Here is a 15,430-nt window from a genome sequence, read left to right on the forward strand (position 1 = left end):
ACGCTCTCACCGTTTTCAGAGAGAACCCACAGAAATGCATTATTAAAGATGCTGTATGTACGGTTTTGATTCATCTAAAGCATAAAAACACCTTAATATGTTTGCAGATATTCAGAAACATGCTCAGTGAACATTCTTGTTTATCTGAAAAACAATGCTGAAGTCAGATATTCTGCTTTGAAAACGTGCGTTACGTGGCAGAACGTCTGTCTTTGTTTTGGTCATTTAACCTGCCCGATGCCAGTTTAGCCAATTATATTTCAGCACCCCGGGTTGCCAAATGGTGGAAAACAGAGTATTTAATTCATTCAGGCCTTCAGAAAGGCTCTCAAACATGCGTCCATGACCCAAATGCGACCTGCGGTGGACAGTAGCAGACTCCGAAATGAGACGCAGATTCAGAGTTCCACATGAGGTTATTAATTAGCAAATAATATAAATATTACAAAAAATATTTATTCTATTGCGTGCCGTTGCTTATAGTTAGAAAACAGTTTAAATTAGCCTTTAGGCTCGATATTCAGGTACACTCACGTCAGTCTGGCAACCTGCACTTGCGTGTGTGTTTTGATCCAGGAATGCAATCCCTAGTTCAACCACCGGGTGTCAAACTTACGTACTGCACCTTTAAAATACAAAGTTGTGCTTGTTAACAAGTTTATCCTAACAGCCAATTACTTTTTTCGTCACCTAACATTAACAAAACACTGTAAAACATGTACTTTTCATTGCTTGTTCATGTTAGTAAACCTTATTGTAAAGTGTAACCGTTAGATTTAACCCTTGTGTGCTACTGGGGATGTTTTCATCCACTCTGGGCTGATTTTGAGTCTTAATTTGGCCACAACTTTCTCTGTGTTTCAGGAACTAGACTGATTTTTGATTACAAATCTTATTTTGACACATATTTTGGGAAAATGTTTTGAACAAAAACTCACTGTGGGCAAATTGACTACCCTTTCATTATGTTGGTGGCTGTTTTGCCCCATTGACTTCCATTAAAATTACATGATTGTAGGTGGTGTTCCCTGTTGGTGAGCGAAAAAATTTGTCATTTTTACTGATGATTATCAGTTGCAGTGCAAAAAAAAGCTTAGTTTCTGGCTTTTGGTTTGGGACTTAGAAGGAAGAACCTGGGGCTGGCCTGCATATAGGTAAGGGGGTGAAAACGACTTCCACCCTCATTATGTTTCACCCTCATTAGCATATTGGATCTGATTGGCCTAGACCGGCGGGGCTGTATCTCTGGAACCCTGGGCCGGATTTGCATCGACGAGGTGTTGGAGTCGTCACGCGAGCCAGTTTCACCCTCTCTCGTCGGTTTGTTTTTTTTGCCCCCTCATTAGCATATTGGATCCGATTGGCCCAGACTGGTACGGCTGTACGTCTCGAACCCTAGGCCCTATTTGCATAAAGGAGGTGTCGTTGGATTCGTTATCCATCCCTCTATCCATCTATCTATCCATCAATCCATCCATCTATCCCTTCATCCGTTCATTCCTTCATCCATCCATCCACCTGTCTGCATAGGCGCTTATCTGTCTAAAGTTCATTCCTGCTAAAGGGGCGAGGGTTTTTAGCGGAAATGAACCCTGCGGGGGGCGCTGATGAGTGTGTGTGTGTGTGTGTGTGTGTGTGTGTGTGTGTGTGTGTGTCTGTGCGAGAGACGTTTATACACTTACCTTGATATGTCTGAGAAACTCGAAATGAGCAGCTCAGCTCTCAGAACACAGTAAACACAGTAAGTGTATTTCTGCACACACACTATAATCTCAGCGAAATGTCATCAGTCAATTGAATGAGCGTTATTAGTGGTTATCAGCTGATAGATATGGGCCAGTAGGGGCCTTCAGCACCTACTGGTAGGCTCAGAAGGCTGTCATCAACCATCCACATGGTTAATCAGCTATATGAGATATCAAATTTCTGCTCTACTCGCGTAAATACACCAGAGGCCGCTCCGATTGACCTGCCCTCCTCCTTCCCTAAACCCAAATCTGTTTTTAAAAAAGCAATCAAAACCAAATTAGTTACTTGTTTGGCTTTTGTTTTACCTGCTTTATGAAACTGTTCTTCACCAGACTCAAACCCCGTCATCGCGGTCAACTCTACAGCATGTCACAAGTCTGCCGACATACACAGTAAGCCACTGGAGAAACTGGTAACAGCAGAAAAGCCATTCATATGGAGGTAAGCGCGCACACCGCCACGTAGCGTTCATTTTAAAGACTGCAGAATGAGCCTATGCTGATTATTTATATTATTTATTAAATTTCTCATTAATTGTATTTCATTAACGTCTACCACAACCATAAACCCAACCATCACATGTAAAAACACATCTGGATCTGGAGTCTTCTCTATTAGTATAGCTGATTAACCATGTGGATGGATGATAATAACCTTCTGAGCCTACCAGTAGGCGTAGAAGGCCCCTACTGGCCCATATCTATCAGCTGATAACCACTGATAACGGCAATTTTAATCGCCTGAACATTCGAAGCGGGTGATAATGTGCTGTTTTACTCCACTGAACTCCATAGAAAATCCAGAAATTCTCCAGCACAAGCCTATCTAAAGGGTTAATGCTGACATACTGATGATCAACAGTAAACATGACACGTTTTACCTCTTCCCAACAGAGAAAATCAGCAACAATCAAGAACGCATGATTATACGCTGTCATGGCTTTGCAATCAATAAATGTGATTATAATGGAAGTCAATGGGGCAAAAACAGCCCCCAACATAACCAAAGGGGAGTCAATTTGAACAGTACACAAGGGTTGAATAGCTAAAAACTCAGATATTTTGACATTAATATTTTGACATTTACATATATTATACAAGCCAAACTTACTGTAAAAGTTACATTTAATGAGTTTAATCTGTGGTAGGCACATGTTTTTAGAGATGTTCAACTCGCATGAATAAAACTAGCTCAAATCCAGCAGCATCTTTATTTACAGATTGTGCTCTTATTTATATATCCATATTAAAATGATGCTGATTGTGAATCAGTGTTGGAGAGTAAAAATGGGTGTATAAATAATTAAAAGTACATTTTATGAACCGTCTTTGATTTGTTTGTGCTATTATAGTTGTGCAATTCTGCATAATGATGGAAACAATAGAAATGCTTCTTGCCGTCTCCTTTTCTTAAAGTGTTTCTGTTGATTTAGACGGGTAATAAGATTTATTTATCCAGGGTTGTTCCTCCGTTTTTTATTGGGACTCTGATTGGCGTCCGCTTTCAGCTCTTTGTATTGAACCTGATGAGCAGATTTTGAGATAATTAGAGACGTGCTAAAGAATGGAAATACGCCACTTATTGATCACTTACCATCTGGATGTCTGAAGGAACTCGAGACAGAAAGTCCAGCAGTTCGTTGTTATCGATACTGTAGGGGGCTCGAAGTTTTTTGGTGAATTTATTGATACCTGTGTGGGACATTCAGATGGTTTACATCAGGGGTGCACAGACCTTTTCATATAAAGAGCCAAAAACCAAACACAATGGGCTGAAGGTAAATGCATCAAACTGTTGCCATTGGTAATGTCCTTATTTGTTTATTTCATTCATTCATTTTCCTTCGGCTTAGTCTCTTTATTAATCAGGGGTCGCCACAGCGGAATGAACCGCCAACTTATCCAGCACATGTTTTACCTATCAGAATATGTTTGAAGTACAGTATAGGAAAAGCATTTTCTCACCCCAGACCAGCACGATGTATCGCAGTGGGATGAAATATGTTATGGTAGCACCGGCACACAGCACTGTTATGGCCAACCAGCTCAGAAAAGGCTGAGACCAGTTAAATGTGCTGAAAAAGAGAAACAGCAATCTATTAATTTCAGCGCTCAGCATACATGAGTACGACCATCACAAGTCTCTCTTTTAAATTCATATTTTATACAGGAAGCTTTACAATATTATATTTGTGCATATACATTAGATTAGTCAGTACTGAGGCCAACTCTGGAGCTAATCTAACAAAATAACTTACTATAATGTTCCAAAACTGTGTATTTTTCACACATAATTAATATGTATGGGGAAAATATTAAATCAATGTTTAAAAAAAGAGCAAAAATCAAGAGAAACCAATAAAACTTTGTTGAAATGTTGTAGTTTGTATTTTTTGCATGTATTTAAATGCATTGTTTATTTCTAAGGATGTTTGGTGACTAAAATATTATTTTAATAAATACATCTCTTTAATCAATTTGTTTTGCTCAAATGCACCAAGATATATAGTCTATATTCACTGAGGAGTTGAAAATCTAATATAGAATTAAAGAAAAAATCATGAGAAGCAAAAAATATATATATAATTGTTGTAATTTTGTGGTTTGTATTTTTATTTTGCATGAATTAAAATACAGTATTTTCAATTTCTAAAGATGTCTGGTGACTAAAATATTATTTTAATAAATATATGTGTTTAATACATTTGTTTTGCCCTAATGCACCAAAATATATCACATTTATATTCACTGAGAAAGGAAAAATCTTAAAAATTAATAAAAATAAATATATATATATATATATATATATATATATATATATATATATATATATATATATATATATATATATATATATATATATATGAAATGTTGTAGTTTGTATTTTTATTTTGCAATATTTTGCATGTATTTAAATACAGTATTTTTTCTATTTATAAATAAATAAATAATTAAATAAATTTGTTTTGCCCTAATGCACCAAAATATATCACACATATATTCACTGAGGCGGGAAAAATCTTAAAGTTTTAAAAAATATCAAAAATCAATACTCCCCCCCCACCCCCACCCCCCGACACACACACACACACAAAAAAAATACTTTTTAATTTTGAAATATTTTGCATGAAGTTAAATACTTAATTTTTTATTTCTAAAGATGTTTGGTGACTAAAATATTATTTTAATAAATACATGTCTTTAATCAATTTGTTTTGCTCAAATGCACCAAAATATATAGTCTATATTCACTAAGGAGTTGAAAATCTTAAATAGAATTTAAAAAAAAAGTGAAAATGATGAGAAGCAAAAAATATATATATAATTGTTGTAATTTTGTGGTTTGTATTTTTATTTTGTATGAATTAAAATACATTATTTTTTAATTTCTAAAGATGTCTGGTGACTAAAATATTATTTTAATAAATATATGTGTTTAATACATTTGTTTTGGTCTAATGCACCAAAATATATCACACATATATTCACTGAGAAAAAAAAAAAAAAAAAAAAAAAAAAAAAATATATATATATATATATATATATATATATATATATATATATATATATATATATATATATATATATATATATATACACTGAAAAAAATTATTCAAAGATGATTCCTTGGATTTACTAAATTTTTTTACGTTGAGGGGTTGTAAACAATTTATTTGGCCTGAATTTAAACAAACAAATTAAGTTGAACATTGCTCAATTTAATTTCTTTGTTTATATATATATATATATATATATATATATATATATATATATATATATATATATATATATATATATATGAAATGTTGTAGTTTGTATTTTTATTTTGCAATATTTTGCATGTATTTAAATACAGTATTTTTCTATTTCTAAAGATGTTTGGTGACGAAAATATTATTTTAATAAGTATACCTGTTAAATAAATTTGCTTTGCCCTAATGCACCAAAATATATCACACATATATTCACTGAGGCGGGAAAAATCTTAGTTTTAAAAAATATAAAAAATCAATACCCCAACCCTGCCCCCCAAAATACTTTTTTATTTTGAAATATTTTGCATGAAGTTAAATACTTTATTTTTTATTTCTAAAGATGTTTGGTGACTAAAATATTATTTTAATAAATACATCTCTTTAATCAATTTGTTTTGCTCAAATGCACCAAGATATATAGTCTATATTCACTGAGGAGTTGAAAATCTTAAATAGAATTTTAAAAAAAAAAGAGCAAAAATGATGAGAAGCAAAAAAATATATATAAAATTGTTGCAATTTTGTAGTTTGCATTTTATTTGGCATGAATTTAAATACATTATTTTTCTATTTCTAATTATGTTTGATGGCCTAAATATTATTTTAAGAAATGTATCCGTTTATTATTATAAATTTTTTTTGTTTAAATGCACCAAAAATAGTCTATATTTACCCAGAAATGGATAAAAATATTCATTTTCAAAATGGGGTGTAGTCATTTATGCTGAGCACTGTTAAAGAAATCAATGCAAAAGCATGCTATAAAAAAGTTGATGAGATGATCAAATTCTTACTTTTTTACTCGTTCCCCAAAGCTGGCCACTTCATCCAGAGCGCTCTGAACTGTTATAATCACATCTTGAATTGCGTAGAATTTGTCCAAAAAGCCCTTTTTCTCAGAGTCCTGTTGAAACCAATGAGTTAGAAATCATTTTAGATTAGAGCTGCATGAAAACATTTGATTAAGGCTGTTGAGAAAATCTTAGTTTAACAGAAATTGGGGGAAAATATAAAAGAATTTTATACTTTACAATAAAGTTTCATTAGTTAATGTATTTACTAATATGAACCATGTTTTTTCTGTGTTGGTGTGGGTTTCCTCCTGGTGCTCCGGTTTCCCCCACAGTCCAAACACATGCGCTATAGGGGAATTGATGAACTAAACTGGCCGTAGTGTATGAGTATGTGTATGGGTGTTTCCCAGTGCTGGATTGCAGCTGGAAGGGCATCCTCCATGTATAACATATGCTGGAATAGTTGGCAGTTCATTCTGTTGTGCCGACCCCTGATAAATAAGGGACCACGCTGGAGGAAAATTAATGAATGAATAATATTTATACAATAAAGTGTATTGAGTAAGTTTTAAAAGCAATCTGCATATCTGATCTGCATCCAATTAAAATCCACATTGGCAAGTGGCTCTGGATCTGATCTTGTCTTGTGCAGATTTTTGGATAAACAGCAAACTGTCTCAGCCGTGACTTTAACACATTTATTCTGTGTAAATGCAGCCCTAGAAAGGGAACATGAGTTGTTTTGGTTGCGTTATGAGAACTGAAAGATATGGAGGAGGGGACACTTCTGTCTCTTCTCTTTAGACTGAAAGGTTAAGTTGTATAAAAGGGTTATTTTGTGCAGCTTAACACAAAAGCAGCAAGTCGGTCTGCCATGCCAATAAACGCAGCTTCATTAATATGGAAAAGAGGGCCTCTGGACGACACAATGACACAAAAACAAACCCAATAATGTTAGATATTAGATTTCAATTTTATTCATATTTATTTAATGTATTATATATTTTAATTATTTTTTATATTGAAATATTTCACCATTTTTCTTTATTTTAATACAATATTATTTATTTTATTCTATATTTTTTTTTATAAATATTTTAGTATGCATGCCTTTTTATTATATTTATTTTTTATTATTTAATTACTGCATCTATTTTTCGCAGAAGAAACATAGCAAACATTAACACACACCAAGAAATAAGTCAGCAAATGATTGTAATATGACCAGTTTAATATTTTATGAATGTCAAAAGTAGCGAGAGGGGTCTGGATGCAGACCTGGTGCAGTGCAATCTGAGCTGCATCCGATGGTTTTTAATGGGCTCACCTAACCCCACCTGTCACAGTGACGTCACTCGCTCCATTGAGTGCATTGTGTCTGACATTGCATCGCTGAGTGATGCAGTCTCAGCTTGCATCATGAAGGCTGCATCCAGATAGAAAGTTGGAATGAATCACAGGATTGAATAAAATATATGTATACATTTAAATAGTTTAAATTCAACTGTAAAATTATTTCACAAATTTTCTGTATTATTTTAATTAATTAAGTTATTTTTATTGGATTAATTTTTATTTATTTGATTCATATTTTTATTAGATTTTTAAAATAAATCTTTTAGTACATTTGACTTTTTTTATTGCCTTTTTATTATATTTATTTTTTATTATTTAATTACTGCATCTATTTTTCGCAGAAGAAACATAACAAACATTAACACACACCAAGAAGGTCTGGATGCAGACCTGGTGCAGTGCAGTCTGAGCTGCATCCAATGGTTTTTAATGGGCTCACCTAACCCCACCCGTCACAGTGACGTCACTCGCTCCATTGAGTGCATTGCATCGCTGAGTGATGCAGTCTCAGCTTGCATCATAAAGGCTGCATCCAGATACTATTGAAAGTTGTGATGAATCACAGGATTGAATGAAAGATATGTATACATTTAAATAGTTAAATTAAATTCAAATGTAAAATTATTTCACAAATTTTCTGTATTATTTTAATTAATTAAGTGATTTTATTAGATTAATTTTTATTTATTTGATTCATATTTTATTAGATTTTTAAAATAAATCTTTTAGTACATATGTCTTTTTTATTGCCTTTTTATTATATTTATTTTTTATTATTTAATTACTTCATCTATTTTTCGCAGAAGAAACATAGCAAACATTAACACACACCAAGAAATAAGTCAGCAAATGATTGTAATATGACCAGTTTAATATTTTATGAATGTCAAAAGTAGCGAGAGGGGTCTGGATGCAGACCTGGTGCAGTGCAATCTGAGCTGCATCCAATGGTTTTTAATGGGCTCACCTAACCCCACCTGTCACAGTGACGTCACTCGCTCCATTGAGTGCATTGTGTCTGACATTGCATCGCTGAGTGATGCAGTCTCAGCTTGCATCATGAAGGCTGCATCCAGATAGAAAGTTGGAATGAATCACAGGATTGAATAAAATATATGTATACATTTAAATAGTTTAAATTCAACTGTAAAATTATTTCACAAATTTTCTGTATTATTTTAATTAATTAAGTTATTTTTATTGGATTAATTTTTATTTATTTGATTCATATTTTTATTAGATTTTTAAAATAAATCTTTTAGTACATTTGACTTTTTTTATTGCCTTTTTATTATATTTATTTTTTATTATTTAATTACTGCATCTATTTTTCGCAGAAGAAACATAACAAACATTAACACACACCAAGAAGGTCTGGATGCAGACCTGGTGCAGTGCAGTCTGAGCTGCATCCGATGGTTTTTAATGGGCTCACCTAACCCCACCCGTCACAGTGACGTCACTCACTCCATTGAGTGCATTGCATCGCTGAGTGATGCAGTCTCAGCTTGCATCATAAAGGCTGCATCCAGATACTATTGAAAGTTGCGATGAATCACAGGATTGAATGAAAGATATGTATACATTTAAATAGTTAAATTAAATTCAAATGTAAAATTATTTCACAAATTTTCTGTATTTAATTAATTAAGTTATTTTTATTGGATTAATTTTTATTTATTTGATTCATATTTTTATTAGATTTTTAAAATAAATCTTTTAGTACATTTGACTTTTTTATTGCCTTTTTATTATATTTATTTTTTATTATTTAATTACTTCATCTATTTTTCGCAGAAGAAACATGGCAAACATTAACACACACCAAGAAATAAGTCAGCAAATGATTGTAATATGACCAGTTTAATATTTTATGAATGTCAAAAGTAGCGAGTGGGGTCTGGATGCAGACCTGGTGCAGTGCAATCTGAGCTGCATCCAATGGTTTTTAATGGGCTCACCTAACCCCACCCGTCACAGTGACGTCACTCGCTCCATTGAGTGCATTGTGTCTGACATTGCATCGCTGAGTGATGCAGTCTCAGCTTGCATCATAAAGGCTGCATCCAGATACTATTGAAAGTTACAATGAATCACATGATTAAATAAAAGATATGTATACATTTGAATAGTTAAATTAAATTGTAATATTATTTCACAAATTTTCTGTATTATTGTAATTAATTAAGTGATTTTTATTGGATTAATTTCTATTTATTTGATTCTTATTTTTATAAATAAATCTTTTAATATATTTGACTTTTTTATTGCCTTTTTATTATATTTATTTTTTATAATTTAATTACTTCATCTATTTTTCGCAGAAGAAACATAACAAACATTAACACACACCAAACGATAAGTCAGCAAATGATTGTAATATGACCAGTTTAATATTTTATGAATGTCAAAAGTAACAGCAATGAATCACAGGATTTAATTTAAAATATGTATACATTTAAATAGCTAAATTAAATTAAATTGTAATATTATTTCTTCATTTTCTGTATTATTTTAATTAATTATGTTATTTTTTATTGGATTAATTTTTATTTATTTGATTCATATTTTTATTAGATTTTTTAAATACATTTTTTAGTACATTTGTCTTTTTTATTAGATGTTTTTATTATATTTAATTAATTTTAATAAATTTAATTAATCTTTTTTTTGCATTTTGTTTACATATTGTGCAATGATGACCTACACATACATTACAGCATATATTTGACTGCATTCATTCTGATCCCCTTGGCCTCACCTCAGATGCAAAATCAGTGGGACGGGCTGAACGTTGTGTTATTCTTTCTCCGACAACTTAAGTTCAGCAAATCAATTGTCCCCATAAATCAGCGGCAACAATTTCTAAGCAATACCGAAGCCTCGCTGCATTTTCATGAGCAGCCGGCGGTAAGATAAGTGCAAACATATGTCCAGGCTTAAACCCGGGCCTATGAGTGGTCCTTATGAATGGAAAACAGGTGTCTGGGTCATTTGTGCCAAAATACCCAAGTTGGCTCCCAGGGTCAAAGGTCAGGCCGCTAATGGCTGCCTTGTGGTGCACAAAGGGTTATGGGAACGCGGAGAACGGCTGAAGTTGAACATCTGGGAAATGTTGAGAATATCTGGCAACGCAAGTTTCAGGTGCAATTAAATAAAAGCATAAATGAGCACACCCTCTTTTAAAGTGAATATAGATCATATATTTTGGTGAATTTAAACAAAGCAGTTTTATTAAACGGTTAAATCTGTTAAAATAATTTTAACTCCTTTATTTTTGCAGCGCTTTTTACAATAATTAAGCAACTTTAAAGAAGGTGCACATTATTGTATTACAATCAAAATCATAAATGTTGAGGTTATTATTTAACATAACTTTAGTCACTAATATCTTAAACTAAATAACTAGTAACTAAAAGCTTTTAACAGTTATTTCAGTGGTTCCTTGTTATTTGCAGGAGTTATGTTTTAAAAATAACCTGCTTGTTGCTGGCTGTATGTGGGCGAAGTAATACACAAAGGTGAAGGGTGAAGAGGCCTTGGTGTGCTGTTACTGGCAAAATATTGCATGACTATCAGCCAATCAGATTCAAGAACCAGACAGAACTGTTGTTTATTTTTATATATATATATATATATATATATATATATATATATATATATATATATATATATATATATATATATATATATATATAGATATATATATATATATATATATATATATATATAGATATATATATATATATATAGATATGTATATGTATATCATAAATGTTCATAAAAGTCCTTGTGCTGGTATTAGGAGGTTTGCTGGAGGTGCAGCTGTCATGCAGCGAGGGGTTTGTGCCTTTAATAAACTATGACAGTTCGTGTTCATTAAACACTAGAAATGATTAATAAATCCATATCAAACAATCCCTAAAGTGACGTCGCGTCTTCAGTTTTGCTCTCAAGCGCACTTTGCACTCACACTACAAGCGTACTGCACCAAAACCTAAGTGAACCGCACTCTGGTACACCTCTTCCTACCTGGCCAGGGCGGGCCAACTGAACTGCCCGATTCGGAGCACTTTTTATCCAATATGTTAATTCAGGGAAATGGGGGTCAAACATGCCCGGGCACTGTTTGGATAGCCTAGTGTGAGTGCACCCTTAATGAAGATATAATGAGGGCTAGAAATGTATGTTACCTTGTCTTCTTTGTCAGAGTCTTCATCCACGTCCTCTAGAAGGTCCTCCATCACCTGCTACATTAGAAAGGCGACAATAAGAAAAATTAGGAACGTGGTATTGCTGGATATTTTAGCTGTAATTACTAATTGTTAATTAGGCAATTTCGTTGGACAACAGTGGTTTGTTCTGTAGCCAATCGAAAAAAATATTTCTTACACTGTAAAAAATTCCTTCATGTTGTCCAAACACAAATCTATTAACTTAATTGTTTCTACAAAATTAAATTGATTGAACATAAAGTAATTAAGTTGCCCAAAAACACATAAGAATTGTTTTAAATAAGAAATTTGAACAAGCAGCAAAAGTCATTTTTTGGCTGTAAAGATAGATCAAATATTTTATAAACTGATTTTATTCAAGCCAAACTATAAGAAATAAGACTTTCTCCAGAAAAAATATATTATAGGAAATACTGTGAATAATTTCCTTTGTGCGGATTTTACATTTAAAAATGTTTATTCCAGCCAAAAGAAAAGAAAATCAGAATAAATATTAAAGGAAATACTGTGAAAAATGTCCTTGCTCAGTTAAACACCACCCGGGAAACATTTAAAAACTCATTTAAATTTTACAGGAGGGCGAATAATACGCTTCAGCTGTTTTAAATACGGGGTGGCATGGTGGCTCAGTGGTTAGAACTGTGGTCTCACAGCAAGATGGTCGCTGGTTCGAGTTCTGGCTGGGTCAGTTGATGTTTCTGTTCGGAGTTTGCATGTTCTCCCCGTGTTGGCGTGGGTTTCCTCCGGGTGCTCCGGTTTCCCCCACAGACCAAACACATGCGCTATAGGGGAATTGATTAAATAAATTGGCTGTAGTGTATGGGTGTTTCCCAGTACTGGGTTGCAGCTGGAAGGGCATCAGCTGTGTAAAACATATGTTGGATAAGTTAGCAGTTCATTCCTCTGTGGCGACCTCTCATGAATAAAAGGACTAAGCCGAAGGTAAATGAATGAATGAATGTTTTAAATGGAATATATCTAATCAGGATTACGCAATCAGTGCTTGTAATTAGAGTAAACTACTTGTTTATATATTTGTAATCAGACTACAGTTACTTCTTATGGATTACATCATAACATCCTTTACACAATGGCAGTAATTTGTTCACAATTCATCGATTCTCCAAATTATACTTCTTTTTAGAGTTTATATTTTTTATTAATAATTGTATAAATATATACATTCAAGATACTTGGCGTCTGCAATGTTGCGGATATAAAATATTTATTTATTTATTTATTGCGTCAAAATTGTACAAAATTCTCCAGTTTCAATATATGTGACATCAAATAAGGCTTAGCACAAAAGTAATCTAAAAGTAATCCAGAAGTAGTTTGATAACATTAGCATCCTTCTGTCGTTGTTTTTTGTTTATTAATTTAATTTGGAATATACTTCTTTTGCTTCAAATCTAAGTAGCGTTATGAATATGATCATAGCTGGTTGGTTTGGTTCATGAGTTAATATTTTAACCAATACGTTTTTAAAAATCTCTATGGGAAAGACGCTAGTCCTAATTACTTGAAAACAGGCCTGTAAAACCCTTAATGACCATCATAACCCTGATTTGCACTCATCCTCAGAGATTTCAACACTCTCAGAAATAAAGGTACAAAACCTGTCACTGGGGTGGTACCTTTTCAAAGGGTACAATGTTGTTCCTTAAATGTGCACATTGGTACCTTAAAAGTACAATATTGTACCTTTAGGGTACACTTTTGTATCTTGACGGTACTATGAGGTACACATATGTACTATTTTGGTATTAATATGTACCTTTAAGGCAGAAATATGGCCCTGTAAGGTACACAAGTATACCTTTATTTCTGAGTGTGAACCATCCATTCTCTTTGTCAGTTTTAAAAGAAACATCTGAGATGATGTTGATATCTAAATAAAACATAACAGCGTCTCCGCAAAGTCTCCAGAGCAATGAAAGATCAACCTCTGAGCAATAATATTTCCCTCCGGGGAGTTTTGAATGTCATTTAAACGCTCATGTTACATCCATAAAGACAGATGACAATTTAATGACATCTCTTCTGCCATTTATTAGTCTCAGACTGTACATCAAACACACACACACACACACACACACACACGCGCACACACACACACACACACACACACACACACACACACACACACACACACACACACATTTGTGACAGACTGAGAATGTGAGAATGATTGCCAGCTGGAATATAATTTACAAAGAGAGCAATAAAAATTAATAATAATGCTGGTCAATATGATAATTCTGTAAAAATAGTGGAAAATCATTATTTTATTGTTTTGAGATTTATCTGATGTGTATCGCTCGTGACTCTTTGACTCTCGAATGAAAAATTTAATTACAATTTTGATGGTTAAATTGGGAAGTGGACCCCCTCTTATTGACAGTCGTCAGCACTCATTCCATGCTATTTTTAACAATTAAAATGGAATTAATTTTCAGGGACTTTTAGTGCGATTGGCAACATTGCCCCATTCCATGAAATTACTTTGACACAATTTAATTGGAAAACGCGATAAGTAAATACAGCAGGTAAGTGGAACGGCATGTGTATCTGTGCTACATTTAATTACCTGACGCAGCTGGAATAAAAACATTAAATTCCAGCTACCCACATGAAAAAATACTATAGTAATGTATAGTTTTAGAACCATACTATAGTGAAGTACTTGAATTAATCTGTTCTGGTGATTCTGTAGTTGCTATGGTAATGCAACAACTATAGTAACAAAAGCAAATTAATCTGTTGTGGTGATTCTATAGTTGCTATGGTAACGTAACATAAGCAAATTAATCTGTTGTGGTGATTCTATAGTTGCAATGGTAACGTAACGTTAGCAAGGTAATCTGTTGTGGTGATTCTATAGTTGCTAGGGTAACGTAAGCAAATTAATCTGTTGTGGTGATTCTATAGTTGCAATGGTAACGTAACGTTAGCAAGTTAATCTGTTGTGGTGATTCTATAGTTGCTAGGGTAACGTAAGCAAATTAATCTGTTGTGGTGATTCTATAGTTGCAATGGTAACGTAACGTTAGCAAATTAATCTGTTGTGGTGATTCTATAGTTGCTAGGGTAACGTAAGCAAATTAATCTGTTGTGGTGATTCTATAGTTGCTAGGGTAACGTAAGCAAATTAATCTATTGTGGTGATTCTATAGTTGCAATGGTAACGTAACGTTAGCAAATTAATCTGTTGTGGTGATTCTATAGTTGCTAGGGTAACGTAAGCAAATTAATCTGTTGTGGTGATTCTATAGTTGCTAGGGTAACGTAAGCAAATTAATCTGTTGTGGTGATTCTATAGTTGTTATGGTAACGTAACGTTAGCAAATTAATCTGTTGTGGTGATTCTATAGTTGCTAGGGTAACGTAAGCAAATTAATCTGTTGTGGTGATTCTATAGTTGTTATGGTAACGTAACGTAAGCAAATTAATCTGTTGTGGTGATTCTATAGTTGCAATGGTAACGTAACGTTAGCAAATTTTTCTGTTGTGGTGATTCTATAGTTGCTAGGGTAACGTAA

The 15,430-nt window shown here is 33.1% G+C and overlaps 1 protein-coding gene across 3 annotated transcripts in view; it reads right to left on the reverse strand.

Annotated features, from left to right (window-relative positions):
- Positions 1–2,855: 2,855 nt before the first annotated feature.
- mctp1b (multiple C2 domains, transmembrane 1b) overlaps positions 2,856–15,430 on the reverse strand; it is an 84,439-nt gene continuing 71,864 nt past the window's right edge. For all 3 annotated transcript variants that reach the window (XM_056466421.1, XM_056466420.1, XM_056466418.1), the window contains 5 exons: positions 11,847–11,903; positions 6,298–6,407; positions 3,714–3,823; positions 3,343–3,440; positions 2,856–3,271 (listed from right to left, as the gene is read on the reverse strand). In XM_056466421.1, coding sequence (XP_056322396.1) covers positions 3,200–3,271; positions 3,343–3,440; positions 3,714–3,823; positions 6,298–6,407; positions 11,847–11,903 — 447 coding nt within the window. In that variant the 3' untranslated portion in view covers positions 2,856–3,199. The remainder of the gene's footprint in view (positions 3,272–3,342; positions 3,441–3,713; positions 3,824–6,297; positions 6,408–11,846; positions 11,904–15,430) is intronic.

This window comes from Danio aesculapii, chromosome 10 (genome assembly GCF_903798145.1).
Source record: "Danio aesculapii chromosome 10, fDanAes4.1, whole genome shotgun sequence".
NCBI lineage: Eukaryota > Metazoa > Chordata > Actinopteri > Cypriniformes > Danionidae > Danio > Danio aesculapii.